General features: G+C 39.0%; 1 protein-coding gene across 3 annotated transcripts in view; it reads right to left on the bottom strand.

The window, feature by feature from the left end:
• Positions 1 to 18,431, bottom strand: part of ccdc3.L (coiled-coil domain containing 3 L homeolog) — a 28,285-nt gene extending 9,854 nt beyond the window's left edge. Inside the window, exons 1-3 of one of the 3 annotated variants that reach the window (XM_018250886.2) lie at positions 17,763 to 18,431; positions 12,195 to 12,369; positions 8,671 to 8,900 (exon numbers count right to left, since the gene is read on the bottom strand). In XM_018250886.2, coding sequence (XP_018106375.1) covers positions 8,817 to 8,900; positions 12,195 to 12,369; positions 17,763 to 18,127 — 624 coding nt within the window. In that variant the 5' untranslated portion in view covers positions 18,128 to 18,431 and the 3' untranslated portion in view covers positions 8,671 to 8,816. Of the gene's footprint in view, positions 1 to 8,670; positions 8,901 to 12,194; positions 12,370 to 17,762 lie in introns of those variants that run through there. The other 2 variants (XM_018250887.2, NM_001091620.1) reach the window with 2 other exon arrangements.
• Positions 18,432 to 19,492: the final 1,061 nt, after the last annotated feature.

The following is a 19,492-nucleotide window of genomic DNA, read 5'->3' as shown; positions in this document are numbered from 1 at the left end:
CCATAGAATGAATGCTGTAATAATAATAATAATAATAATAATAATAATAATAATTAGTACCGATATAAACAATATCAGTAACATTTTACAGAACAGGGCACTGCCTGAAGCCCCATGCCCCTCAAGTTAAAGCATAGAATCCGCTTAACTTCCCTTCCAAGCTCCACCAGTTCTCTTCTCCATCTCCTGTACTACAAATGCAGCACACATAATTGAGCATAAGCCCTGAACATGGATGAGGAGGGCTGTGGTCAAGGATATGTGAAAAGTGTCATCGAGCTGTAGTGAGTCATAGTATTGGTAGATAAGTGAACTAGCACAACAGCCCTACAATAAGCATGTATACCCTTTAGAGAATGAAGCAAAATAGACATAAAATACTGTTTATAAACACCCTAACATACTACAAGGGACATTCCCCAGTAACATATGAGAGCACTGGTTCAGCTTAGGAGTGTGTCAATCCACCTTCTAGTGTAGAGAAAACAAAGGACTCTGCTGATGCAGATAATGTTTGACAACCCTGGATGCAAGTTCAAGAGGAGGAGCAATATTCTGTGCCCTAGTGCTCATTCAAAAAAAACAAACAAAAAACAAACATTATATTGTCATGACTTTAAAGACTTATTTTTTGGTGTTACTGTTCCTTTAAAACCAAATACAATTTAAAATTTTCAGCAACTTTGCAATTTACATTACAAGTTTTGAATGGTTTTAAAGAGATTTGTAAATTTAATTGCTATTGAAACACTAGCCAGTGTCCATAGCAATTCTGGTTCTAACTACAAATATCACTGTACAATGTAGCAGGCCAACAAATCATAGAAGTGTGCAACACATTGGCTGGAGGGGACTGTTAATCATAGAACATTGAAGGCATTGTGGGAAAAGTAGTGATCTCATCTGATGAGATAAGAACAGCTACATTGTTTCAATGGTGGGCAGACGACCATGTGAAGGTACACGGTAATTGTTGCTGGACTACAAATCCCAGCATATTTTAACATAATAACAAAGTTAATGTATGCTGGGAATTGTAGTCCTGCAATATTGCCCACAGCAGCATTAAAATGCAAAACAATTCTCCAATGTAGAAATTTGGCTCCATAATCTCTGTATATAAGATAAGAGCAAAATGCCTGGCAAAGTGCTGGGAATCAGCATTCTCACTGGTCAATACTCTTGCATCTGTAATTTAAGTTTTTGGTCATTTGAATTGGTTTCCATGTGTAATTCTGTTTCCATGTGTAAACTTCTATAGAGAACTAGGGGGTGCAGTGGGACAGCTTTATAGTTCGGTTTAGTGTCCCTTTAAGCCATCCTGTACTAATAACCGATTTTACCCAATACTACAACTAGTCAATGCCATGCACCCATGGTGAGAAACCTTGCATCAGGCAGCATGGAGTGGTAACAAGGGGTGGCAAAAAGCCGCATGTGGTAACTAAGAGCCAAATTTAAGTTTTTTAAAATGGAAATTCTGCTCTGCCAGTGCAGTGAGCGCAATAGCACTCACTGCACTAGCGATGCAGCCCCCCTGTACCTGCTCCAATGCTAAAATGCTGAAAGTGCAGCGCAAGAGGGAAGGGCGGCAGCAGCACCTGAAACACAGCTGCATGCACAAATAAAACATGGCTACAAACAGTCCTTAATTTCTAGGGTCTTTTTAAGAATTGTTGCTCCTTGTAATGGTTTCCAGGAAGGTCGCTGTATTTTTTTTTATATAAGCCAAACAACTACACAGACAAAACAGCAGCCTGCCAGAAAGCATTTCTCTCCTAAAGTGCAGGCACAAGTCACATGACCTAGGGCAGCTGGGAAATTGACAAAATGTCTAGCTCCATGTCAGGTTTCAAATTTGAATATAAAAAAATCTGTTTGCTCTTTTGAGAAATGGATTTCAGTGCAGAATTCTGCTGGAATAGCACTATTAACGGATGCGTTTTGGAAAAAACACGTTTTCCGATGACAGGATCCCTTTAAATACAGGATAACAGATGCACTTAGTAGAACAACATTGTATTCTATGACAGGGTTTATAGGTTATCTGCGAAGTAACCTGTGCCTTTACTTTTTCAACTTAAATAGCTGCCCCCATGGCTACACAGTGGCCTATTTATAGAAACTATAGTAGTCTTTCTAAAGCAAATACCACATTTGCCAATGCAGGGCAACAGCACATTACAATTACTTTAAGATGCTTTTATTTTTTGGTGTTAGTGTTCAAAATGCAGTGTTATGACTACTCTGATTAAGCAAACAATATTAGGTAGCAAAGGCACATTCTCCCATAGGAGATTATAAATCACCAGCACCTATCCCTGAATGTTATTTTGTAATGCTGGGAGCTATAAAAATTATTGCAAAGCAAGTGTTTAGCACCTACCCCAAACAAAGCCCTTGGAAATTTTAGTAATAATAGTGGACTGAATTCCTCATTCCCTACAAAGTATTCACTAGCATTTTTAAATGAATGAATGATGGATTTCAATACATGTAGGTGAACAGCAATTTTTAAATTGACAATAACTACACTGCAAGAGTTCATAAATCAGTCATTGAACCATGGACTGACTAGTAATTATTCTTCTCTCCATTTCTCCTGAACGTACTAGTTTTGCCATATAATTATTTAAACACAGAAGGAAGACAACATCTGCTACAGCCCCCAACCCCTTTATTTATACTTCCTTTAAACTTTTTTTAAAAAGCTATTTTCCCACTGCTATGAAGCTACAAATGTTTTCCACAAGCAGTTTTTATCAGCACGTCCTTGTTTTTGTCAGATTCAACTCAAAAAGCCAGACGGTCCCAATTACTAGATTTTTTTGATCTTAGAGGAAGATGGGGTTATTTACCAAAATCCGATTTTATCTAATGGTTTCAATAAAAAAAAAAATGCTCAACAAAATTGCCATCCCTGATTTTGCCTTATTTATTAATAAAGTAGCTTGAATAAATTGCATTGGTAAAAAACTTGATAAAATCGAGCAAAAACCTGAAACATACAATGTTGATTTTTCGAATCAATATATTTTTTTTTTCGGGTTTTTGCCTCGACAGGTCTGAGATGACAAATTTTCAGATTCTGGCTTTTAGCAGCATTGGGGTATAATAAATTTTGAAAAAATTGAGGGTTTTTTTCCACAAAAATTTTGATGTTTTGACCCAAAAAGCAAGACCAGAAAAATTGGAGATTTAATAAACAACCCTCTAACTGTAGTGGCTTGATGCTATGGAGTAGATTCATCAAAAGGTGAGATTGGGTCACCACAGAAAAATTCACCCACTTTCTATGGATTTTTAGAATCGTATTATCAATAGGTGAAAGTTATGCTTTTAAAAATCCCATAGGAATGAATGAATATCAATGAACAGAAAGTGGTTGAATTTTTCTGTGACAGGTTAAGATTATTCAAAATGTGAGATTACCGTTTGTCACAGAAAAACTCACCCATTTTCTATTAATTCCTATGGGATTTTAAATGGAGAACTCTAACTTTCTCTGTCTTAAATATATTGATAATGGGTTGAGTGCAGAGGACCTCTTGTAGTGAACTCTAACTTTCACCCATTGATAAATACAATTCTAAAAATCCCATCTCATCAAAAATGGAAAGTTCCCGTCAACTATGAAAAAAACTATATATTTTCTCTTATTGTTTTTTTCTAGTTGGCAGCAACTTTCCATTTTTGATGAACTGACTATAGACAATAGACACTATATTTGTAATTTATTTATGTATATGGAGACCTTTCCAGGGTACAGAACTGATTTAAAGATATTTTTCTCCAGAGGATGCTAGGAATAGTGTTTTATATACGGTTATTACATCACGACCTGGAAATTGGTAGAAACAATGTATATAAAAGATGTTCTGCTGAATTGTGACTAATTTTTGTTCTTTTTTAGTTTTTTTTTTTTTTTTTTTTTTTAATATCACATTATGTTTTTCATGGGTGTACTTGTCCCACAGTGAAGTAAATTACCAATTTTTTTATGGTTATGGTCAAAACAGAATAGTGTACTTTTGTATCAGATCAGCACATACTACTTCACTAAGCACCCTACAAGAGGAACTCTTTCCTTTTATTATTGGCATGCAAAGTGAAGCCTTCTGAAATCAGAAGGTATTTACTTGTCTCATGCCATACACACAGCACTGCCTAGATACCAAAATAAGAGTTTTGATTCTCCCATAAGGCATCATGGGTGGAGACATGCAAATCACTCCTTTATGTCCCTTTGGCCAACTATGCATCCAGAACCGCTGGTTTATAGCACAGATAGAGCCTAATGGTTCACAGCCATATATCCAAACTTGCAGACAGCCTGTTTCGATCTTGTTATATCTCATCAGTGCAAGATATCGGAATATGGCTTTTATTATTGGGAAACTGTACTGGAGAGTTAAGAGTTATAGCTGGCTCTGCAACATAATGTTAACGCAAAACACATACATAAAAGTAAAGTTAGACAATTTCTGTAGAAAGAGCACATGTCCAGGCTTATATTTTACAAGCATTTTATTCTGTAAACACGGGCAGGAATATACACTTTTTTTGGTAAACATAAAAAGTGTGTCTATGAAACACAATCCCAGAAATAGCTTAGGTGCCATATGTTTGTGGACTATCCACTTTTTCCGGGAGTCAACTGACCCCAGACATAATTAGCATGGCATTAGTGATGGCAACTGTTTCTTCATTGCTGTAAAAGCACAGCTGCAAATAGTAAGAAATACCTTCAGACCGACCATGAAACTAGGCTGTAGCAATAGGGTCACTATGGGACTCTATCGGAAAACATATAGGAATGCATTTGTCTTTAGGAGTACATGGTGAAAATATCACTCTTTAATAAAGTATTTAAATTATACAGATACAAGTGATACAAAGAAAAGTGATATTTACTGAAATGGAATCAGTAAAGCAGCCATGTCCAAAATCCGGTCCGCGGGCCAATTGCAGCCCGCGGACAAATTTGCACCGGCCCACAGTGTCTCTCCAGAAATCCATAATATTGCGGCCTGCCCCTAGGGTTGCCACCTTTACTGAAAAAAATTACCGGCCGGTGGGGGGCGGGCACAAAAAGGGGACGGGTCATGATGCAAAAGTGGGCGGGGCTACGCAGTGTGCCGCGAAAGGGGCGGAGCAACATCGACCCGATGTCAAGAACACTGCAAAAACAGTAAGTTCTGCGCGAATTGGGGGCAGGCCGAGGGCTTTTTTTAAAGGGTATTACAATTTACCGGCAACTGCATTGCCGGTAAATTTGTAATACCGGCCCCGGCAGGTGTTTTGTTTTAATTCTTTTTATTTTAATAAAGAAACAAGTTGCAAAATACAGGAAAAAGCGGTTACTGGACATCCCAGTCCCATCTTCAGATGTAAATAAACAAGTATTCCTGAGTAAAACATGAAATCCGGAAAAATTTTCTTTCCATTGCAGCAAAACACATTGACAAGCAATGTGAAGTGCTATGAGAGAATGAAAGATGTGATACACATTACATAATACAAAACAAGCAACAACAATAAAGAAATAAAATAAAACAAAAAATGATGTCTGAAGCAAGGAATAAGGAAAAAAAGAGAAAGTATGGGTGAGCTGTGGCGGAGAGTACGGTTGAACCCTCCAGGCATACAAAGACATTAGGAGATACGCCCGAAAAATAAAAACAATTAAAAAATAAAAAAAAATTATTCGTTGCGGATACCTCTGTAGGCTAGCCAACGATTCCAGACTTTATTGTGGCGCTTCAGCTTACCCGTGCGACAGCTGGTTAAGTGTTCAAGTTAAAAGAGTCCAATTTAACTTTACCATTTGAACATCTAGGAAAGGGGATTTCCAATTTCTAGCAATTATCTGCTTTGCGGCAGAGAATATATGTGTTACTAGAGTCCAGGTATATTTATTTCCCCCTGTGACATACTTATTAAGAAGGGCTTCCACTGGATCTTTTCTTAATGGAAGACCAGTGACAGTGATCATAGCATAGATTCTTATCCAGAATCTGGAGACTTTCGGGCATTCCCACCAGATATGCATTTAAGAACCAACTTGACCACAGTTCCTGAAGCAAAGAGGCGACGAAGACGGGTACCATTTAGATAAAGTGGTGGGAACCAGATACCACTGATGAAGCACTTTTTGGGAAGTCTCTTGAATCAGAACATTAATGGAACAATGTGTGGAGGCCGAGATAATGTCAGACCATGTTTCATCGTCGTAGCGACCTTCAGGTCCCTTTCCCAGCGACAGACAAATGGTAGGTCTCTAATGGCAGTCTGGTGATATAGTTATATAATACACAAAAGCCATGAATATCTTGTAAATTATATCCTTATAAACGGTGAGTTCTGATGTCATCAGTTATAAACGGTGAGTTCTGATGTCGTTTCTGTCACATGACTCACTTAAATTTGTGTATTATAATAAATAAAGTACCCCCAGTTGTAAAATATGAGGATATTAGAAGTTACCTCGGAGTTCCATGACCTGTATAAAAACACTCGGCCTTCGGCCTCGTTTTTTTATATGGTCATGAAACTCCTCGGTAACTTATAATATCCTTATATTTTACAAGAGGGGGTACTTTATTCACTATATAGTGAAGAAATCGATTTTTTCTGAGGAAGAACCTGCAGGTACATAAGCTCAAATGGGGTTGGACGTGGGAAAGTGTTTTCTTTCCAAATCGACTTTATGTAGTTGCGAATTTGGAGATAATGGTAAACCTCTTGAGAAGGCAAGTCATAATGATCCAAAAGCTGCTGAAGGGTAACTAAGGATGTTGGCTTTGTCAATGAATAAATTGTAGTCAAACCGTGTTGCTCCCACCATTGAAAGGCTTGTCGAGAAAGTCCTGGTATAAACTTCGGATTTGCAAAAAAACTGAGAGCAGGGTAGGAGGGAGATAAATTGTAACGTGTCCGGAATCTCCGCCACAGCTAAATGGAATAAACAATAATTGGATTTGATTGTAGGGATAGTGTTTAGCCATAAGACATTCATAGCATAGCTAGAAGTCATTTCCTCTAACTCAATATCAACCCACAGTGGGGCATCTGGTCCCCTATGCCATAAGGTCAACTGGCTAAATTGCGCTGCTAAATAGTATAAATGAAGATGGGGTATACCTAGACCACCCTTTTGTCTATTACGGGAAGCCACTGCAAAACCAAGACGGGGCCCTCTTGTTGTCCCAGACAAATTTGTTAAAGGACCTTTGTAGGTGTTCTAGGGTACCTTTGGGAGGGGCAACTGGGAGAGTCCTGAATAGATAAAGCAGTAGGGGAAATGCAGCCATCTTCAGTGCATTCACCCTACCTAGCCAGGACAATCTAAATTTTGACCAAGAGGCAATCATGCCTAACACTTTCTGGGAAACGCTTTTATAGTAACCAAAAGCAAGAGAGCTGTAATCTGGAAAAAGATGAACCCCCAAATATTTTATGCTCCTCTTTTGCCATTTAAAGTTGGAATTTATCTCAAGTAGTTTTACTACATTATGGGGTAGAGTGAGGTTCAAAGCTTCCGTCTTTGCTGGGTTTATTTGAAGCCCCGACAATGTGGCAAAGGTATTTAAGGCTTGGCAGGTGTTTTACTGACTAGGCTGGTAAAATACCGGCCGGGTGGCAATCCTACCTGCCCCAATGGCAATTTTCTATTTATGATTACCCAATGGCACATACTACTAGAAAAGTATATTATTATGAAAATGGTTTATTTACATGAAGCAGGATTTTACATATGAGCTGTTTTATGCAATATCTTTTTATAGAGACCTACATTGTTTGGGGGGTATAGTTTTCCTTTAATCAGGATGAATGAAGCTTGCCTCTCAGACCCAGAGTCAGTGCTCTATGGCTGTTGTGCGATTACCTATGTACACAAGCTCTGTGTACCAAAGTCCAACGTGCGGCCTCAGCCTCCATCATGAAATTAATAATAATGAGGCCCCCCAACACAGTGCAATTAGGAATCGTGTAGCAGTAATATTAAGGCACATTAGTGAAATGATCTGCCACTTGGTCTATACTGCTGCCTGTGTGCTGAAGGAGTTTGTGATAGACACGTACTGGCACATGCCACTCTCGCATACTTCTTTAGGGCTGAAGGTGTCAATAGACTTACTGAAGTGCCAATACAGTAAACTATGTGCCAGTATGTGTCTATTACTAACACCTTCAGCACACAGGCAGCAGTATAGACGAAGTGGCAGGTCATTTCACTAATGTGCCCAAATATTACTGCTACGATTACTCGATTCCTGTAATTTAAATGTTAATGGTTCAAAGAATGTCAGGCTGAATGGTCGAGCTATCACCTCACCCAATCTGGCCCTCATTGCAAAAAGTTTGGCCACCCCTGGTCTGAAGCCTTGGCTGTTCTCCCCACAGGTAAATGCGAGAAAATCTGATCTGAAAGCACCCTTGTGTGCTCCAAGAAGAGGGGCTTCTGCCTGTTCTTGTGCACCCGGGAAATGCCCGATGCTAGTAGTGATTTTGGCCATAGCTATGGCACATCCCATTACACCATTCCCATGGCTCTCTAAATATCTGGATGTGTTGACTTATCAGTGGTTGTCTTGCCTGAAGCTAAAAGGCTTGCACCTTTCAAAATGATCATGTTAACCAACAAAACAGGAACACTGTGAATCACTGTTTAGAGACATTTTTTATGTTTTTGAAAATTGTTGGCCAACTGCACATGTCATTTTGCCTATTTATGTACAATAGAAGCCAAAGACAAGCCCGTCTATTCTTGAGTAAGTGCTCATGAATTGTCCTGTGTAAGAATGCAGCACTTTCTACTTTGCAGAAATCTTCTGCTTTTTCTCCAAAACGGTGTATTGGCTCTCCTCACCATTCACTTTAATAGAAATAACTTTGTCCTACATAAAAATAAAATGCATTATTAACATAAGTCTCATTTAGCAGAAGTTGTTCCCACGCTATGAGTTTTCATTCCTGACATTGCAGCCCACTCATGTATTTCCTAGTGCTCCAAATCACTATATCACATCTACTTTAGCTAGAACATCTTTTCTGTTAAATACTCCATTTCACTCCCACACATGCTGCCTTGAAAAGGTTCATTTACATGTCCTGTGACCCATGCATTTCAGAGCACAAATTAAATTCTAGCCCACAACTTAAGCCTTCTTTCAATAAGAAAGCCATTTGTATTACTTTTTCTGTTACTTCAGTTCCATAAGATTTCAAACATTCTTTTAGGACAAGACTGTCCAACTGGAGGCCCATGTGGCAGATGTGGTCCTCCAAATAATTTCTATGGTCCCCAGTCTGCTCAAGAGCTCCATAGTCTTCACTTTATGACATTGTAATTGGCCAAACTACCCTTCCTACAGGCCTCCAGCTGTTAAAGAGGAAGAAGCAGTTTTAGTTTCAGGAGTTGGAGGGTCACAGTTCAGCTTGAAATCTTGACTGAATTAAAAAAAAATAATATATGTAGTATGAATTAACAGAGAGCAAGGCAAAAAAATAGATTTCCAGCTATGGCAGACAAAGTGAAACATATAACAAGTTAACCAACATTTTGTATAAGAACTGCATCCAAGAAGCAGACTGTATACAGCTTACCAGTATGCTATGGAGTACAAATTAACTTCAGCTAAACCATGACACTACCACCCAACAATGCACAGAGAAGCAAAGGAATTTACTCTGTAGACTTCAGTGGAGTAATACTCAGACTCCCTGTGATTATCACTAAAATATTTTAGTTAAAAGAAAGCAGCTTCACACAACCAGAATGTGACAGCATGTTATTCATGTTCGCATTTGCACAAAAATAAATAGCAAGTGGTAATCCTGCATTTCAATTGCCTTGTGTGCCAGTGTCTCTCTATTCTAGCATGTTATTCATACATGTACATGTTCTCAAAGAGTGATTGGTAATTTGCAGTAAATTTTCCTGACAACAAATCATTCTTTGCCGTGTTAAAAATTATAAACTAAATTTGAACAGAACTAAAAACTGCAAGCACAACAAAAGTTAGTTCATAAGTATGATTCATTATAGTAAATGCAAAAAGGTGTCTCAAAATATTTATGGAACATTTTAAAGCAGCAGTGCAACAAGACGTCTTTAAAATGACAGTAATAACTGTGGTTATACAGGAATATACACTCAGGATCACTATACAAATTTCAAATGCAATTTCAAGAACTGGCAGCTTTTTCCTCTATGATATTTCATTAATTTAACCAAAATGGCTAATGGTTTTAGGTAAAAAGATTAGCATCACACAGGAGAAGATAATCTTCTACCAAAACAAGAGGAACTACACGGTTTGACTTTTGCGTGGCAGATAATTAGATTACCAATATACAACCTCACACTTTTATAAGCAGGAGTCCATTAATGGGGTGGGATTTTATGTGTACTGAAAATCGAATTCTATCTATCCCGGATGAACCAAACAAGGAGTAAAAAAAAAGTATAATTGTTAATATGTGATAAATATTCATAATACTGACCACATTACAAAACATATAAAAACATTGCTTTCGTCAGTATGTAGAGTCACATACAGCAAGATGGCCCAACTTTTTGTCAGGTCTGTTCTTGACATTAGGGGTAGGCAGAAGAGGGTGCAACGAAAGTATGGGCACCAACAACGTACCTCTTTCACCTACCCCTGGTCCGGACCCTTGTTTCCTTACTGGCACTCGCCATGCTCCTTCATGCTCGCATCACTACATTGCAAGTGTGCACTTTCCCGCACGCGCTGGGGTGGGGGCGAAGTTGCCTTGGGCACCCAGTCGGCATGGCCCAGGCCTGTCAGTCAGCTGCAGGACATCAGATTGATACCACACTGTTTCTTTTGTGCCTGACCTGCCAAACAAGAATACCCAGACTATCCTTGTTTGGCATATGAGAGGGCTGAAGACCTACTTTGCATCAAATAAGGCAGTAGCTGTAGGACTTTGCTTCTAAACTTGCATCAAAACAAACTCATCATTAAAAAGATTAACTATGTTCATGGGCAGAGATACCCGGTAGTGCTAGGGTCTACACTTTAACCTTTGTAGGCTTTTGGAATTAATTAAATTATGAATTACTCATTTGCATATACACTTTGAAATGTAAACCTGTATTAGCATTTTTAGTTCATTTTCACCATAGATATGTTCTACCCATGAGGTGACATACTTAGTAATTCAAATGAATGGGAAGTGGTTTCATATAGGGTAAGCAGTTTGAATACTCAATGTCACCACCAAGTACCATGTGTTTAGAGCTAAAAAATTTTCCATTGAAAAATTCAATGTTGAGAAATTATGCTTTGGGAAAAGTCCTATATAGTTAATTTCTAAGAGTTTCAACAATGCATTAAGAATAAACAAATAACCATATACGTATAGGAAGGCCATTCATTTTTTATAAAGGACAAGGAAAGTCTGTTTGCAGGTATGCTTATCATCTGAATCATAATAGCAATGAGATCAGCAGTGCTCATGAAATCACTCACTTTGATAGTGTTTAGCTGTGGCAGAGCTTTTTTAAAAAGCATAGACTCTATGAACACAAAACGCCCACATCCCCTCGCTCCTTCACACAGACGAAGACCATGCTCATACGCAGCAGTGTTGACCTAAAAGTTGCTTGTGCGCAGTAAATGTAATTGTGAACGAACTTCACATTGATAGTGTCCCCCTGAAGACCCACCTTTAATCTGCATGCTCACATTAAGGAAGACTGCCATCTTAGTGATGTCACATTCAGCAAAATGGAGTCCTCAACTGGGAATAAGAAAAATAGATTTTGAAGAGGGAACTGCAGGCTAAATAAATGGTATTAACCTGGCGATCGGGGACAGGAAGGGCTCCTCATGAATATACTACAGTGCAGCTGAAAGGCTTTTCTTGTCCTTTAAAGCCAATAAAAATAAAGTAGTTACTTCACACACTGAATTCAGGAGCTGTTTACAATCACATTCTTGAAGTGTTGCATTGCTTCATAAATGCAGGGCTGTCAGTTTTACAGCCACACACTTTATGAACTTCAGCTCTATCCCATGCTGAAGAACTGCAAAGCTAGGGCCAGATGAATTTGTTTGTCTAAAATACTCAGCTTTACATCTCATCATGCACCTACACTTATGCAAGTCATACTGTTAACAAGTATAAGAAAAATTACAATAATAAGGCATAAACTTTACCCTAGTGTCTTCTTGAACTTCCCAGTCACTGGAAAACACTGTAGCATTCTGCCCATGAGAACAGTTGGAAAACTGGAAAAGACTAGAAAACATTCTTCTGTTTTCTAATGTATCTGCAAATATCGCATCCTGGAAATTTACTCCATGTGGAATTAAATTGTAATTTTCATCCATCCTAAATAAAAGAAAAATAAATATGAATGTTTCTCAAAGGTTTGTGGAGATAAACAGCTCATCATCAGATATGGCTTATGGCAATGTCACATTGTTGGTATGAAGAACTAGGATCACTAAAATGCTATAAGAAAGGTGGAAATTACAGAAGTCTCTGTAAGGCTATAGTCAGACTCTGGATGAAAGAGTGGAAATAGGAGGTTATTCTTCTAAATTGCTATGCTTTTGCGGTGCTTTTAAGTTGCATACATGTTATCTATGAAGCTTGTTGCAGGAAATATTTAGCCTGGAAGAGAAGCACCACCAGCCATTCTAGTGGTAAGCATTACAGAGAGACCCGTCTGAGAGACAGGCGAGTCAAGAGCATGTAAAGGTACGTCCATAGAAAATTTTCCGGGTGGGAAGTCATCAATCACAAACAACATGTTTTTTTCTAGACTAAGCCAGTATACAATAAGTTGGTGCTAGTGATGGGCTAATAAATTCACCTGTCACAAATTTGCGGCGAATTTCCACATTTCGCCGCCGGCGAATAAATTTGCTAGGTTTGCAGACGAAGTGTCGCTCGCGTCAAAATCGCCACGCGTCAACACTATTTGGATGCCCATTGACTTTAACGCAAGCGTCAAAAATTAACGCAAGCGACTTTGGTCACGAGTCCAAAATTGGACGCGGGCATCAATTTAGATTTTCACAATTTTTTCTCAAATTTTTCGTCGTTTCAAATTTTGCAGGGAAATTCCCAAATTTTTTGGCAAAGCAAACGGGAGACATTGGTTATAATCAGAGCTTAGCGATGTAATTTCCATTACATGATTCACTGAAACTTGTGTATTAGAATAAATAAAGTACCCCCTGTTGCAAAATATGAGGATTTTAGAAGTCACCTCTGAGTTCCACGACCTATGTAAAAGCACTTGACCTTCAGCCGAACTCCTCTGTAACTTAGAATATCTACAGAAGAGGTACTTTATTTACTTATACATTTTATAAACGTGTATCTTGGCAAGTTGGCAGACATATTGGGATAGTTTAGAAGCAGGACAGGCAAACAGGTACAGAGCAGCCAATCAATGGGAAGAGCCAGAACACAAGAGACTTTATTGGAAGTGATATACCACATAATAAGAGTGGTCAATATACACTCCTGAGGATAACGTGGTGCAACAAAAGGGCCTCATCACACATGCACACAATGCACACTGATGTCGCTGAACGCTCACTGCACATGTGCACTGAGCATTCAAAAGATCTGGGGGAATCCACTAAAATGACTGGAGGCTGGGGGGGGAAAGAGACAGGAAACAAATAAAAAATTGGGCAACTCCCAAACAATCTAGATTTAACAGCTCTTAAAAAAAGAAGAAAAAAAAAATAGACAGAGGGGCTCAGACTGGGATTTGATGAGTTTCCCTGATGCAGCAGCCATAAATAGCCATGTCCCACCCACAGTATACGCACTTAAAATAGGTAATATATTAACCAAAAACATGCTAGTACAATTACTACAGAAAATGGTTAATCAGTATATTGAACCCAGACATGCTCTTTTACTTACTAAAAAAAAATTGGAGGGGGAAAATCATCATATTAACCCCAGAGGTGACAATAATTACTACAGAAAATGGAAAAACTGCATTTTAACCCCAAGAGATACCAGTATAATCACTCTTGAAATGGCCAATGAGCACTCCATTAACTCCAGACATGGTCTTTTTCTCAAGGAACAGCCAAGGAGCTAAGAACAGACGATAAATGGGGACATTTAAACATCAACCCAGGACTGAGGGCTGTGAGCTGAACATCTTAGAGCGACATTTGGGAGGTATGTAAAATTCCAGAAGAGGCTTGTGCCCCTCTTTGCTCTATTTGTGGCAAAATAGGGGCACGACCAACTCCATAGTTTTCTCATCCACAAATGGTGTACATGTTGTTCTAAGTTATTGCATCTGGTTAAATAAAGATGCAACATTTGATAACAAAATGGTTTCATTTGACCCTGTGTTAGCTACAAATGATGGAATATTCAGAGGTAGCTATTGCGGTTGAGGTTCTGCCAGGTTTTATTGGTTTTAAACTTGATTTACATTTTTTATTTCAACAGAAAGCAGTATTTTTTGCAGGTTTTCCTTCAGGTCTGTTAATCACACAATGTTGTGGGCCTTACAAATTTTCATGGACTGTTTTCATATTCAGGAGGTGAGCTACAAAACTACAGTCCTTGCCCATCCAAAATGGGCTGCAAATCTGACCAAATCAAATTTCAGCATTCCATAGCATAGGGCAAGGCCAAATTCAAGAGAAATACATAGGGGATTCAATCTGCCATCCATTTACCCCAAAATCTCACTGCTCTCATTTGATCAATGACATTGCGTAATTCCATATTTCCGAAAAAATACCGAGCAGTACATTTTTCAAAAGAGAAACCATATATGTAGCAGTTTTCAAGGTAAACTTATTAATGCAGTCAATAGGTTTACCAACCAATATGGAAAACAGGCCAATCTACTAATCTGGATAGATATTGAGACATTCCATAGAATATATGGAAAAGTTCTCAGAGCACAAATGTTTTGCAAGACAGAGTGCATTTTAATAAAAAAAAAACGTTTTAAAGATGTATACCAAAATAAAATTAATATGTTACTGTATGTTAGATTAGGATGTTTATATGTCTTGAGCAACAAATTAAATTTTTTATATATTCCTGGGGCTATAGTTCACCAAAATCCTTTTTGCTGCAATTTGATCCGTTTGTTCCCTTAGAACCCTGGGGTGCTGTCAAAGTCAATATACACTATTATGGCCAAAGTATCTAGACATGAGTAACGAGTGGTAACCAATCAAAAAGGTGTTTTTATTGTTCTATTTCAGCCAGCTGATAATAGAGTAATAGGGAATTGCTGATTGGTTGCTATGGGTTACTGCCCGGATACATACTTGCCCAGAGTTGATAATTGACCCCAACACTGTCTAAAGTGGCAATGTCATGAGTTTCAAACTGTCCTAGAACCAGCACAAGAACTATTTACAGGGAGCATGCTCATAGGTAAACAAACCCAAGGATGTTCTAAAAGTAATTCAAAGATGCACAAATGTAAAATCAATTTATAAGCAACTATACTGAGTGTTGGTTCCAATGGTTTATATTTAAACTTGTAATATTTTCTGCATGTGACAAATTGACCAATATCCCCTGAGAGTTTCTTTATGCTTGCATGGAGAGGTGAATATCTCCAGGTAGTATAGTCTACTGCATTTGTCCTGTAATGTTTTACAGTATTTAATACTGTGTGAAGGAGTTTGGAAACTTGGAAGAAACAAATGGTTAGAAAACTAGCAAGACAGAGGGGTGGCATATTCCCCATGGTGTTCAGAAGGGCATGGAAAAGTAAGAACATGTTTGGAAAATCTTGACTCCTGTCATATAATTAAAGTTGAAGTAAGAAAAATGCTTTAAACCATCATAGTAAATTCCTCACTAGACAGTCAAGTGTTTTTTTAATATGCAGTTATCATCTCTATTACAAACAAGATGACAAGCTTATTCACCGACAGGTTACAATTTCAATCACTATGAGCAGTGACACACAAGGAATTTGTGAGTGGTTTACCACCTGTGCAATTTCCAGCCTATTGCTTGGAACCATAGTGGTGCAGCCATGGGTCAGGTGATTCTTGCTCGGAAAGCTCATTGGCATGAGTCAATGGAGGGACAGTTGGAAGCATTTTGCAGCCCACTTGATTTAGAATTACAGGGCTGTTCACAATAAGTGTGTGTGCCACTGTCCTAAACGTATTGCATCCTATCAAAAAAAAAACCAAAAAACAGACTTTTTGTTGATAGATTCACACATGTTACACCTCTGCAAATAGAGTAGTTATATAAACAAGTTATTTACTCTGATTATCATTTATAAAGTATTTAGAGTTGAGGAAGCTTCCAAAACAATGACAGGGTTTATTTTGTTCTAGATAACAGAACATGTGCAGAGCAGAATCAAGCATTAAATCTCTCTAAATTCCATTTGACACATTAAAATTCAGAGGAGAAAAAAAAAAGTCGAACACCGCTAAAAATCTAAACAAGGTGTTTAAAAAAGTTTTCCAGATGTTGGAAAAATACCTAAAACAGCCTTTCTTCCCTTTACATGTGCCCTAAGGTGTCTTGTTTTGCAGTCTTTAGATTAAAGGTTTTGCATTCCCTCTCAGTCATGAAACATTTTATTTACACTCCCCAGCCTCTCCCAAAAAGTGTATGAATGCAGCCAGTAAATATTGTTTACAGTATGCAGCCAATAGTACAACATCTTTGTAATGTTCCCAAAAAAAGTCCCTTTATTAGGGCAACTAGTTTACAATACCCCTTTAAAAGCAGCAGGCACACACCAAACCCACATCTGCAATAACAATTGCCAATTAATTTAGATGCAAGCAACATTTGTTTCTGTGAAGCCTTGCAGAATACATACCTGCTTATTTGCAACTCAGAATAGGTTTCATAGGGGTCAGATGCAGGGGCGTAATATAGAGGAAGCCGACCCAGGGGGGGCCCATGAGAAGGGGCCCCATAAGGCTCTATTTCATAAACAATTTCAATAAATATTCGTAAAACCTCTAGACATTTTGGGGGCACGAAAAATAATTTGCTGTGGGGCCCAGTAATAGCTAGTTACGACACTGGTCAGGTGTGATGGGTAATATAGGTTAACCCCACTAACATAATGCTATGTGTACATTGCAACTACACCTCACCCAGATATTACTGTAGGGATTTGCATGTAGGGTGTACTACTGAGCCCACAGAAAAGATACTCCTTTCTAGTCTGAACATAGCATAGATTTCCAATAATTAGCTGGTCTGTAGTAGGCAGGGGCCCTTATGCCCTCCATCAATTTGAATAGGCATCTCAGCTGGCACTTCCGCATGGGAAGCAAAAGGATGCCTGTGCTTGAAGCTTTTTCTGCCAAGCTACCGAGATGCACAACTTATACATAAGGCTGAAGTAAAATAAGGAATAAATGAAAGTCCAGTGTGTTCACTGTAATAGGCAACAGAACAAGGAGTAGAGTAGCAACCACCTCAGCAGTAATATATGAAATAAGAATTGACTGGAGAAACCCACAGTTGCACCTGAGGTATAAAATGCAGTTCATGTAGGTACACTGGTTGGATAAAACATAATAACCCACAGCAGATAATTACTTTCAGGCAAATAACCTCACCAGATTGATTTTTAACTATGAATGATGCCCCTTTCCCCCTGAGTGGTTGCCATGATACACTGTACTGAGGGAATTTGTTTTAGCATACAAGAGCGGAGAGCAGACACGATGGTAGTCGCTGCTACTTAACTGCGAAGTCGCAGTGGGTGTGGTTATAAAACTTACCTGAGGAAGAAGTAGTAGGCGTGGCCTTGCACGACTGTATGGGAGTGGCAGGAGAAATAACCCAGACCAGTAAGTTTAAGCCGGGATCCAGCCGGCACTTCCAGCATACTTCCCCAAGCCTGGTCACAAAGCATCTCGATGTCGGCCGAGTAAAAGAGCCCTTCTTCCGCCGGAGTTTCATACTGCCAGGGCAAATAGTTATACATGCTGTAGGTCTCTTGTTGCACTGCCAGCACTTTAGCATAGACTATAATCTCAGCCAGCTCTGCCCTGCATCCCTCGCTCAGGGACCTCCAGTCAGAGGGCAGTTGGCACTGCAAGCTAGCGCTTCCCATCCCAAGCAGCGCAAGTAGCACGAACAACATAGCGCAATCTACCAAGCGGCCGAATTACACACACTTTGTAGTTCGTCTCTTGAGAAGCGGTCTTCTTTACTGCTGACTACACAGTATAGCCTCCATTAGTTAGATTTCAATAGAATTTAGGCAAAGTAGCGCCTTGTCCCTGGAGCCCGAGCAGCTAATTTATACTACACGTTACAAAGTTAAATGTGTCAATGCATCCCTCATACCTTGCGCATCCCACTAACACTACATAATGCTAGCTCGCCCCACACAGGCTGAATGGGACACAGCCGGCCCTTTATACAGACTCGCCACGCCCCTCTCCACCGAATTTGTACACCAAGAATCGGGAGGGGCGGGTCTCTTCCCGAAAAGTGGAAGGCGTTCCGTTTGTTGTTGAGAAGTCTAGCGGTCCTTTTTGTTGATACTAGTGAGCCAGCCAGTCAACGTTCTTTTCACCCCCTCACTGGCAGGACAATTTCGCACTTCATTTGCAATTACTGCCAGAAAATTCTCAAGTGTTCCACTTTCGGTGCATTACAGGGGTTAAGGATAACCTAAAGTTTTAAAAACTATACATTTTCTGTAATTCCAATGTTGTCACAAGCAGTGTCGGACTGGGACACCAGGGGCCCACCTAAAAATCTTATACCAGGTGCCCACTCTCAGTAATATTTTAATTCCTCTCCCCACTCAACCTCTATTCTTTTCGTTACATGCTATAATCTATTACATACCTCCCAACATTTTGGAAGTAAAAAGAGGGACAAAAAATTTTTTTCTGCACATAGCGCAGCAATTTTTTGACCACACCCCTTTCTGTGGCCACACCCCCTGATTACCATGTTTGTTTTACAAAATTTGGCAGGTTATGAAAGTTTGAAAATATTTCTCCTTATCTAAACTGTGTTTTTGTGTCTCAAAATTGTTACAAAGTATCTTATTTGCACCTGTTAGCTGTTCTGGGCTCTCTGCTAAAAGCCAATTAAGTAAGAAACTTTGTTTCTTTTTCTGGCTGTTCAGTGCAGAGAAAAGAGGGACTTTCCAGTACAAATGAGGGACTGCAGGTTGAGCTGTCAAAAGAGGGACTGTCCCTCCGAAAAAGGGACAGTTGGGAGGTATGCTATTATTCAACCTATAGTCTCTTTGTTCTCATAGAAATAGGGAATGGCTATGAAATATGCCAAATGTTTTGAAGCAGGAGGGCCCACTGACACCTGGGCCCACCAGTCCGACACTGGTCACAAGATATATGCATCTACATACCTACATTTTAAAAAAAAGGAAATCTATATATCACAATATAAAGACATATCAGAAACATTTATTTTACAACAGATTTGTCCCATATCTCCTCAACTTGCCAACACACAATATGTCTTATGG

This window comes from Xenopus laevis, chromosome 3L (assembly GCF_017654675.1).
Source record: "Xenopus laevis strain J_2021 chromosome 3L, Xenopus_laevis_v10.1, whole genome shotgun sequence".
In the NCBI taxonomy this organism is placed as follows: Eukaryota; Metazoa; Chordata; class Amphibia; order Anura; family Pipidae; genus Xenopus; species Xenopus laevis.
Note: the sequence above shows the minus strand (reverse complement) of the source record. Positions and strands in the feature narration are given on the sequence as shown.